At 29.1% G+C, this 11,831-nt stretch overlaps 3 protein-coding genes across 3 annotated transcripts in view; 1 reads left to right on the forward strand and 2 right to left on the reverse strand.

Moving 5' to 3' along the window:
- LOAG_17083 (hypothetical protein) overlaps window positions 1–2,056 on the reverse strand; it is a gene marked incomplete at its 5' end in the record, with an annotated part of 3,682 nt that extends 1,626 nt beyond the window's left edge. Inside the window, 4 exons of the mRNA XM_020449743.1 lie at window positions 152–293; window positions 675–808; window positions 1,414–1,611; window positions 2,033–2,056. Of these exons, the coding sequence (XP_020306666.1) occupies window positions 152–293; window positions 675–808; window positions 1,414–1,611; window positions 2,033–2,056 (498 nt within the window). The remainder of the gene's footprint in view (window positions 1–151; window positions 294–674; window positions 809–1,413; window positions 1,612–2,032) is intronic.
- Window positions 2,057–2,237: 181 nt separating this feature from the next.
- On the forward strand, window positions 2,238–4,689 carry LOAG_08766 (hypothetical protein; the record flags this gene model as incomplete). The annotated part of the gene is made up of 6 exons (XM_003144295.1): window positions 2,238–2,418; window positions 2,884–3,005; window positions 3,450–3,557; window positions 3,792–3,869; window positions 4,209–4,427; window positions 4,507–4,689. 6 exons carry the CDS (start codon window positions 2,238–2,240, stop codon window positions 4,687–4,689), a joined length of 891 nt encoding a protein of 296 aa, XP_003144343.1.
- Window positions 4,690–5,606: 917 nt separating this feature from the next.
- Window positions 5,607–7,285, reverse strand: LOAG_08767 (ubiquitin-conjugating enzyme; the record flags this gene model as incomplete). Its single annotated transcript, XM_020447796.1, has 5 exons — window positions 5,607–5,672; window positions 5,929–6,011; window positions 6,356–6,542; window positions 6,898–6,993; window positions 7,199–7,285. 5 exons carry the CDS (start codon window positions 7,283–7,285, stop codon window positions 5,607–5,609), a joined length of 519 nt encoding a protein of 172 aa, XP_020302011.1.
- Between the last annotated feature and the right edge of the window lie 4,546 nt (window positions 7,286–11,831).

An 11,831-nucleotide genomic window follows, 5' to 3' on the forward strand; every position in this document is an offset into this window, starting at 1 on the left:
GGTATTGTCGCAGCTTGACTGATTTCTATCTTGCTGTTGTGATTTTTGGCTTTGTAATTTTTATCGTCCGATAAAATATTGCGTCCCTCAGTGATTTGATCAAGATTTTTATATAAAAAAGTCACCAAGCAAAACAAAAAGCACAGCAAACCTGAAATTTTAAGCGCCGATTCTTCGTAAGATCGATATTTCGTATATCGTCCCCTACATCAATAAGAACTTCCTCCACAGCTCCTTTCACTTGGTTCTCAAGATCATCCGGTGGTTTGTAGTTGTATCGATATTTTAAGAATCTGAAAATGATAGATAAAATAAATCATGAATACATTTTTTCCTTATCACGATATAATGCGAATAAATTCAGTCAATAAAGCTCGCAAATAAATGATCCTGAAGTTCGTGTTGAGAACCAGATTTAAGAATTCAGGCTATGAAATATCTCTTGCATCTTCAAATTCCCTTCATTAATCATTAATCCCGTAAGATTTTCAGCCATCAGAATTAGAAGTATATGGTTGAAACGACAAAACACGTTTTAACATCTTGCAATAAATAAAAACCCAAATGGATGTATACAAGATACTTCAGAACTCATAGTCTACGTGGTAATTTGCAATCCTCATCTGAAAGCGGCCAGTTTTGTAACGCATGGAGGGAATAGTGTAAAAACAAACCCTCTAGCTCGGATTGAATCCATATCAATTTTCTCCTTCGATGCAACATTCAGAAATTCATCGTCCGCTGAATGATTTTGTTTTGCCGGTTCATCGCCTGATTTCAATGATGGTAACATTTTTTTCAGCATACTCTAAAAATATAAATATATACTTAGAAAGTATGTCTAAAATAGCAGCTAACTTCAGTATTGGATTACAGTTGAATGCTATTGCTCAAATTATTCAACTGATACTTCTATACTTCGACCCCGAATGCTTGAACTTGCTGCCGAACCAACTCCTGGCATTTTGACTCTTATTATCATTGGAATTTATGCTTATTACTTAAGTTATAACCCAACTATTTTGATACTAAAATATTTTAATCTGTTATATTTTAATATATTAATATTCTAATTTAAACTCACACCTAAAAATTTCATTTGAATTAAATTGTTGAACCTATACTTGAATACTTCTGCAGATTATCCTATCCACATAAATGCTCCATGTTATGAGACATTTAAAGTGATAGTTCACAAATAATGCTGCATATACATGCTGAAACACAACTGAGATATGTTTAGCTAATTATTGATTAATTTGGATAAATGATCCAGTTAAAAAGGACGACTATTGTTGATCACGAATGTCATCTCGATTATCATTCAATCTTCTCCTTTTCATCAATTCATTCATTCTCATTCATTGCTTTTCTCTACACAACAACCATATGATAACATTTTTTGGAACTAACCTCAGCTTCATCACTTAATGTCATCTTTTCATCTATCTCCAGCTGCTCTTTCTGACTTGATAACTTTTGTTCGGGACGTACTCGTGATAATACATTTCGCCACCGTATACGACATGCACGAGAACAGTTCATCTGTTTATCCCTTTTCCTCTCACGTTTCACGTTCTTCTCACGCTCACGTCCTCGTTCAATGAAATCCTGAAATGGATACTGTGAAAAGATTTCAGATGTAAATTTCGAAAACAAAAGAAAAGAGAGGAACTGGAAATGAAGAGTGAAATTGAGAAGTACACTTTCGCACCAACAAATTAAATAAACTTCAAGAAATGCTTATTCTTAAAGCTATTAGACATGCTAAGTGGTCCTATGCGGAATGTTGGTGGACGGTGATTTTTCCTTTACGCGGGTAAAATGTTTTGTGGATCTGTGGATTGTCTTCTCGTTATCGGCAGTTTGTTATTTAGTCATTTTATTTATCATTTTCACCTAGTAAGTTACAGTATCTTCTTCATATAGTACAGTACTCATTTCAAGGAGTTAGTAAGAATAGCATAGCAGCTCCTTAATACGATATGTAAATTTTACACATCCCTAACACTGCATTGTAGTATATTTGTACCTTTGAACGTACAATATAACACATCTTTTCGCTCGTTACAGTGCATCCATTATACTGCCTTACGATGCGTATGCTACAGTACAACTTTTATATTAAATCATGGTGCTTATTTCTTGTGATATCTATGTATTGCATTATATTCTTCAAGATAATTTTGAATGAAATATAAAAAATACACGCGAAATTTGAAAAAATATACAGAGATATGGATGGAAGTGGATGGGGTGAAGAAAGTTATGATGCGGGTATTGCTGGTGGTTGGGGTGAAGCATCGTTTGTGGAAGCTGATGAATTCAAAGAAAGCCAACATACCGAGAAAGTACCATTCCCAGCTACAGTCAAGGACCTTAGTCGGTTAGCAAAGAATGACGAGAAAATTACAACCGGTAAATATGCCTTCAGCACGGTAAGCTTTATGCTTTTTGCTCTACCGTAAAACTAGGATCGGTGTGAATTGCCGTCATTATCGTGCAAATATTGTGAGTGTGTTAAGTTTTGTTTAGGCCGTATTTGTAGCTATTTTATTCAGGTTTCTAAACTAAATAGAATGCAGAAATTAGTATGGCAACTTCTTCGTTTTCCCTTTGCTCCTCGCTGTAATTAATGCAATTATTATGACGTGTTAAGGTCTAGCTAGAGTCTGCTGTAGTTTGCAGTTTTAGTTTTTTTTTTTTGTTTTAGTTTCTTTTTCTTCTAAATCTAATTAGAGTCTGTTTTAGTTTTAATCATGATTCACTTGAAATTTGTTATCAGGAATTTCTTGTAGTGATGATAGAAGGGATCTACTCTCTTCAGCGACTCATCAAGTTGATGACGTGATTAATAAATTTCTATAATTATCTAATTTCAAGATTCGAGTTGTTGGTCATGTGAAAGATCGTTACAAACAGATGGAGGTCAATCTATCGAGTATACATTAGCCGATTATCATGATGCGAATGCTACATTTCTCATTATTCACTACAAAGGCGTGGTAGTTATTATCCTATTGACTGTACACCCAAAATGATCTCATTATCTTAGCCATCTAACAGATGTATTAAGATTGAATTTAAAACAGATAGTATATTTTCTGAAAATTCTATAAGCTTTACTGTCGAATCGATTAAAGTAAATAACGAAGCGACAGGTGTTGTGCATGAATTTTTAGTGGGATGCTGCTGCTTGTGTTTTTATAGCGTGTGCAGAACTAATATTCGTAGTAGCTGGATTGCACAGTTTTCTTGGATAGATGTGCAGAACTAACATTCGTAGTAGCTGGATTGCACAGATTTCTTGGATAGATACTTATGCTGCTTTCATATCTGAAATTATATTGTTGATGAAATAAGATTTTTGTTTGAATGGCGTTTGATAATAAAAGAAGAGTACTTTTATAATGTTTGAAAAATCTATGTAATGTATGTATGTCTTTCAGCTTGCGAGTGCTGTGGCAAATTCAGATGCACTAGTAGAGGGAACTGATGTTTCTGTTGTGGGGAAATTGCGGAGTTTTAATGAACGACTTTGTATTGTTGCTTTTGATGTAAATTTTAAAAAGTTCTAGCTTCATTTATTGTTACATTATCCTTTTTAAGGGAATGCTTTTCGTAATGACTTCTATTGATCTTTCCTTTCTCCTTTTCTTTCTCCTCCTCGCCATTCTAAAAAAATAAATCTCCTTAACCCTCAAGAAATAATGGGATTCCGTAACAGGTATTGATAGAAAGATAAGTAAATTGTAATTATTTTCTTTCGCGTCCAAATATATGAATTGCAGGTTCGGGAGATAGAGGACAAGCGAGAGATTGATGCTTTTCATTTAGAAGCTCAACTTGCCCACCTTTTCTATGCAAAAGTATGATTTGACTTTTCCAAATATAAGGAACACCGATAAGTGGCACACTAAAGTTGGTATTTTAAACGTATTCCTCGCTCACCATAAGGTTCTAGAGCTTAAAGTTTTATTATTTTCAACGATCCGTTGTTCAGTAAAGCTCATTCTCAATTTATCTGCAATTTTTGTTAGATTTTCTGCATTGTTATTTCTACCGTTTCTAGATGCTTCTATCACTCTTCTTTTCAAAACCGATTATTTCACGTATCAGATCCTAGTACAGCCTTTTCACATTTTCTTCAGTATTAGATAACTTGCAAATACAAGTTGATTTTTCCTTGATGATTTTAAATTTTTCAGGATGTGCCGAATATGGCGTTATCAGAAAAATGGGCAACTATATCTGAGGGTACAATGTTACGTGTAACCGAAGGAGATGGAGGACAAACTAAATCGACCAGCGATTGGAAGAGCAATGTAGGCTCTAATCCGAAAGTATCCGGTAATGTAATGCAGCAAAGTGCATCTCGTTCAGCTCCTGATAATAGTTGTCGTGGATTAACTGGTCAGAAAGCTGAGGTATTTCTTGGATTACATTGGGGTTGCAAACAGTATTTTTTGTGTATTGATTATTCTAGTCTTCTACCTGAAGTTTTAGATATTTAAATATTTGCGCAATAATGGCGATCCGGTTGTTGGAGCTAGTATTGATGATATACGCACCGGCATCCCAAGAAATCACTTCAATTCATTCACATTTTCTGCGGATATCGAATATTTGGCTTCCGAAGGTCTAATTTATGCTACTTCTGACGATGATCATTATGCCGCTAATGCATAATCTCTAATCAAGTGGTGAAAATGATTCCTCTTCACTTACAGTTTGCATCACCTTTGATTTATATGTTTGACTATTTTGATAATTTTACCGTTGGTTGTACATCTTTTCATGGCTTTAAAAAAATTTCTTTCGTAATGCAGTGATGTCCAATCTCTGTGTTACTTAGAACGATCAATTCTCCCCTTCATTTCCAAATGGTAGCTAAAAATCTTATGCTTACCTTTTGCTTTTTCGCAAATTGTTGAACATTGTTAAGTAGTATATAAAATGGACAGATTACGGATAAGATGGGAAAGATTCCTTTGTTGCGTTGGCAATCCTCCAAAATTACTTACATGAAGCCAGATCGGTGCAGCAAACTGAAGACTGATGTTTTTGTCAAACATGCAAGGTTTTTTACGCGTCCTGTCAATTAAACAACCAGAAAATAACTCGCATTGCGTGTATCGCAGTGGAGCATATTCAAAAATTTTTGAAAAGACAGTTTTCAAGATTCCTTAACTATAGTCATTCCAGTTTATATTTTATTGAAACCCTGAACCTAATTGTAAATCGAGATGGGATAAAGGATTCGTCGTATGCTATTAGTCATTTAAGTTTGATTATATTGAAGAAGAAAAAAAACCATCCGCACTCTTCTCACTGAGTATCTCAACTTTACATTCCAAAAAATTTTATTGGCTATTGTTTTTTTAATTTATTTCTGATAAATCCGACGTTTTTATTTCTGAAATTTCGTTTCACATATTAGTAATGCAAGTTAAAGGATCAAATAGGTAAAACGAGTGAGGATATCCGTTCACAACAGAAACGCCAATCGTTATATGTTCGGGCTATCCTGCATACTCTTATTTATGAGAGGTTGGGAGATTGATTAACATACACGATTGCAATTTTGGTCACCACTGAGATATTTTTCATGGTTTTTTCTCGGCATATTTCTTGGTATATTCAATGGCTTCATTTATAAATGTTTGTTTATCCTGGAATTTGGCTTCCATCATTATTCCAAAAATCGTTCAAGTTTTTTTGAATTAAAATGAAATCGGAAAGTACGTTTGACTTTTGATTTGTACATTCCTAAATCAGAATTCTTTCACCTATTTGTTTGTATTTCGATGAAAAGTAAATGGATCTCAATCAACTTCCCAAAATGGTATAATATAAATGCTGTATATTATGTTTTTTTTTTTTTTTTAGAGAGATCAAAACAGGAAATGTACTTCGGCAATGCTTTACCTTATAAATTTGTTCAGCGATTTGATGACGAAGTGGACGTTCAGGTTCTGGGTCGTTGAGTAGGAACATCAATGATTGTATTACTGGAATATGAAAATTCCTGGTTATCATAGTGTTTCAAAGTAAAATAACATAGCTCAACTATTAGATTAACGATTTATATTTTATTTGAAAGTTTTCCAATCTTCTAGGAGATTTTTCATTATTGCGTAATGTAATATATTGGCAAAATTTTACGTTAAGAAATTTACGGTCAAAGTCATTTTTAACTATTTAAGGGAAGCTTACCAGAAGTTTATGTTCGATATATGCTTCCGCGATACTACCATTAGCTAAGTGGTTTTGGTTGTCTTCAAATTAAATCGTCTGTTTAAACATTTCAGTGGAATTTTTCGAAATGTGGCAAAATTAAATATGGTAAACGAACTGCTCTCAATGTTTGTTCCCGGTTTCCAGTTGTCATATTGCAAAATTGCCAAGCACATTTGTCCCTTTTCATCGATATTTGGATGATAGATTGGTGTAACAAAACGTAGGTGAGGTGGTTTGAATGGATAATCATTGGGGAAGGTTAAGCGTAATCGAAACATGCCATCGTTATACGGTGGGCGAGGCTAAAATATTTAAAAAGTATGGTTTAAAGTTTAAAATGACACTTTGTTGCATTGACAATATTAATGGCAGTGGTAGTTGAGAATATGATAAGATATCCAGAGGTTAAAAAAAAACTTATTCTTTAAGCAGGTAAGAGGTAATAGATTAGATAATGAACGTTAGAAGGACTGAATCGAGTCGTCTGGTGCATGACACCAAGAAATAGTATAGAAAAGCATATTTAATTCTAAATTTATTTAATTACGATCGTATTTAGTCACAATTATGTCATTTCCAACAAGCGAAAATTATACCAAATAACTGGATTTGTTGTCTGGAAAAAAAAGAATGAAATTAATGGAATTTTTAATTTACCGGCAAAAGCAATATATCCCATTGTTTTTGATTATCATTTTGAATGATTATGTCATGGATATATGTTGGTTTTGAGCGTGCTAATTGTGCTTGTTCCTTAATATCAATAAAAAAGTAAACATTGATTATTCATAGGATGATGTCAAATTTCATTCTAGTGATACTATTAAAATTCTGAAATGAAAATAATTTTTATATTAACACGAAAGATTTTTTTTTCTTTTTTTAAATGGCAAATTAGCGATTTTCAATTTGAAAAAAAAAATCGTGAAAATATTATAATTAAAGTAGAGAAGCATACTTTCTGAATTCTTAAGTTAGTGGTAATGGATGTATGAGTTGCAGTTAAGTTCTCTGGAATAGATCCTGGCGTTTTTATCGTTGTCATATTATTGTTCATCGCTTACAACAACTGATTGCAAACTTGAAATGAACTGCTCTAAAAAAAATTTTGTTAATTTAAATGATTGAAGAAGAATGAGATCAAACTTTACATATTTGAATTATAAATATATATTCATTTGGGATGGTACTACTGTATTTGAAGTTTGTTTTTACTGCAATAATATCAAAAGATTTATTTCATGTATTTTACATGCTTTATGAGATACAGAATATTGTTGTTCATTTCTTGAAATTAATTTTAATTGTATTAAATCAAAAAAAACTAAATATAGCTTATAAACATGGAAAAATGTTCGTTTTTTCCAATTTAATTTAATTGAAATTAATTTAATCTTTACGAATCAATCAAACTGATTTTGTTTTTCAATAATTAACGAATCTTAGTACTAACTGATGATAATGATGATTCATTCTCTAATGCAACGGTCGGGAATAATATTATCAGCAATCTTAATCAATTATTATTTTATGCTAATCAGTAAATTTCTCGTGATTTATTGTTGTCAACAGATAAGGCTCGATTGAAATTGGAACAAATGACGTACATTTATCAGATTTATCTCAATGACTGATAACCATTTATTTATTACTCATCATGATCATCTTCTATAACTTCATCCTGACCTATTTTATTATTTGTCACTTGATGCCATAATTTTTTTTTTTGATCCTACAAAATTTGACCGTAATTTTCATGTCAATAAAAATTAATCGTGATTGAGATTTGAAAAATTTTTTGGGAGAAAAAAAAATCCTTAAAATGCACGGAATGTTGAATATACCAAAAAAAAAAGGTCAATGTTGTACAGACAATAGAACAGCTTATTTATGTTCGCTAAAAAACTACTTTATAATTTCATTTTTAATTTTAATAATCAATTTTAGTTTTTAATTCCAATATTGAAAAAGAGAGATACTATGTAAAAGACGTGCAGGTTAAATTAAATTCATGTATATTTATTTATTCGTTTTTTCATTTTTCAAAAGTTTTTTTTCCTAAACATTAATTTCTTTTTTTTTCTCTCTCTCTTTCTCGGCGCAAATATATTTGTTGAGCAAAATATAATTGATTTATTACCCACAATAATAATAATAGTTGCAATTAATAAATAATTATTTATATTTATCTAAAAAGTATGTCTTCTTGCCTGTCACAGACTATTTATATATAATAAATCAATTCATGTATGACATCTCATAACAATTATACAACTTTAAATTTTTAATTGAAATTTAATTTTCCATCCAATTTATTTGCATTTTATACAATAAATCAATTCATATATGACATTTCGATGATAATTATTCATTCGTTTATTTATTATTAAAATGAAATTTTGAAAAAAAAAAATCCATTTTTTATGTTTACAATTAGCGTGAAAAAATTTTGTGCGACTATTTACTGTAATGAGTTTATTGCACAAAAGTATTCAATTATCGATTGTAAAATATTTATTTCTGCCTGAATATTATTTAGAACAAACAAAATATTAAAAGCGAAATTTAAAAATCTGAAGAAAATAATTATTAATTAACTTTAATCATTATTAGATTTTATTCTAATATCATCATTCTTAAATTTTATTTCAAAATTATTAATATTGTACTTCATTCTGTATATATGTTTTTATTTTTTCTTTTCCTTTTTGTTTTTTTTGTTTTTATTTTTTGAATTATTTTATAGATTTTCATTTTGAAAATTTCACCTTGAACTTGTCAATGTTACATTAATTATCGTTGTGCACAATTTTAACGATTCTTCGCAGCAACATTTCAATACCAGTTCTTAATTCAATAAAATAATATTTGTTATTAATTTTATATTCAATTTAATATTCGATTTATTATTTTTTCTCTTTGTTTTTAATGTTTCTTGTTTCTGGTTTAATAATACTTGAAGCAAAATTTCAGTAGTTTGATAATTTAATAAATTCTAATTGATTACTTCACTTCTAACATATTTGTAGGTATTCCTTTAGTATAACAAATATACAGTATTCTTCTAGCATAACAAATATACACTGCAAATTTGATATTGATGAATTTAATAATTTCTAAATAATGTTTATGTTGTTTAAATTTTGTTTTCGCAATTTTTTTCCACTGTTTTTTTTTTTAATTTACATTGATAATTGTTTTACCAACAATAATTAAAATTTCATTTCAAATTTTTATAAAAGATTTTAGAAAAGTTAACTTTAGCATTGATAATTTTTGCGCTAATAATATTACTATCATGCATAATTTGCATATCCACACACTTCTATCTATTATTACCACATTTTCTCTCTGCATTAATCAAAATATTATCATTTTTCATCAGCGAAAACATATAAGAAAAAGAATTTAACAAAAAAAAATTTCATCATTTTATTAAATTTATCCAAATTTCCCTCTCATTAATCCTCTTTTCAGTAAAAAAAATGACTTAGGCTTACGACAATTTTATAAATCTATCATGCGTTTAATCATAATTTAATTACACATTAAGCAATTTATACATTGACTATTTATGCTTATTTCCGAACATTTTTTAATGCAGAAAGAAAATGAAATGTACGAATTATAAATTGGAATTTTAAATTGAAATTTGAACCGAACCTAACTAGAAATGAAAGCAAATCAATTTCAATTCCAATTTTCATCTATAAGTAAGATTCAATATATTTGAAAATCTGAATATGTATGTGCTACACGTATGAATTAAAATTGTTTTAATACATTTCATATTTACTTAAATTTGCTTCCATATGTGTGTATGTGTGTGTGTGTGTGTGTGTGTCTGTCTGTCTGTCTGTTTCTGTTAAAAACAAAAAAACGAAATAGAAATGCATTTTTCATAGAAACATCAATAAAATCATCATTCATAATCGAATGCACCATAGATAGATATCATAAAATAGACAGGTAAATTAATCATTGTGATAATATTCGCCATAAAGTTTATCAAATATCATAAAAAGGAGGAGAGGTTGAAGAGAAAAAGGAAAGAGGGAAAAAAGGAAGAAGCTTTCAGTAAATGAATACATACAACTTACAGTAATATTCAAACACAATGATAGCTTACAATAAAATACAGGCAGTATCATATCATATCATATCATATAAATGAAATTGATAGTAATAGTATAGTAGAGAGAAGCATTTAAGTGAAACAGTTAACAGAAGTCAATTCATAAAAGACAACCGATTATGGCTTTATAAGTGGGAAATGGAATTTTGGGATGATAATAATGATGATGATGATAATGATAATATCCATCTAATCACTTGTGTTAATTTAAAAATTACTAGTATCCATTGATATATCATATATTCAATAGCGATTTGGTAGAAATTTAATTTGACATCCTGCATAGATGATAGTAAGTAGAAATTATCGAAATTAGAAATGATTCAAAGATATTCTTTCTTATCCAATCTTATGCTAATTTCTCTCATCATTTTTTAGCAATGGTCAATTTGCAATCAAAAAATGACCGTTCAGTATCTTTTGTATCTCCTCTTTTCTGTTTTCTTTCCATTCTTCTCAAAGGATCATTGAAATGTGAGATCTTAAAAAAAAAGTCAAAAATCAAAAGAAAATCTGACAATTTCTATTTAATTTAATAAAAATTTGTTTTCATTTAATAAACTTTTTTGTAATGAATTTAGAAAAAAAAACTTTCTCAATTATAGTTTTTCAGACAATTTACTTTTTTCTAATCATTTCATTTCATTTCAAATATAATAAAGGAGGAGAAATTTTCTGTCAAAGCATAGACATCAAAAAGAAAAATTGTCACAATTTGAGGATTTTTTAGAAGGAAAAATTATGTGACAAATAAAGAAATATTTGTAAAAAGAAAGATGAAAGGAAAAATGAGCGAACGAAATAAACAAATTATTACAATTTGCATGAAAAATTTTTGTAAAATCTACTGTACATCTTATTAGCATCACATTGTTTTATATGAATTCAAACAGATATCATCATACAATTTCAAAAAATCATAACATTTCCCAAACATTGCCCATCATTATATTATACTATCAAATTATAGAAAATTTTTTTTTAGATTTTAAAAATTCGGAAAAGTTTTAAAAATTTTTCAAAAAAGAAAAACTCCAATAGTTCAATTTCAAATTCTTTAGCAATTAATTTTTTGCAATTTTGATCAATTTTACAGATAATTCGATATTTTACTAATCCTTAAAGTTTTCTCTACTCATAAAAGAGAGAGTAACGTGATGGATATAATATAATTTGAAGATAATAAAATTTTAATAGATGAAATAATAAAAAAATAAAATTATAAAGCGGCAAAAATGATTATAAATTATAAGTCAACATTAGTGATAAAATTAAATTCATCAATACTTTGGCCCTCTAGTAGTTCATATGCAATTGATGATAATTTAAGTATATTATATATATATATATATATATATATATATATATATATATATATATATATATATATATATATATATATATATATATATATATATATATAGTATATATATATATATANATATATATATATATA

The sequence above is a fragment of the Loa loa genome, assembly GCF_000183805.2.
Source record: "Loa loa unplaced genomic scaffold supercont3.39, whole genome shotgun sequence".
Taxonomy (NCBI): Eukaryota; Metazoa; Nematoda; class Chromadorea; order Rhabditida; family Onchocercidae; genus Loa; species Loa loa.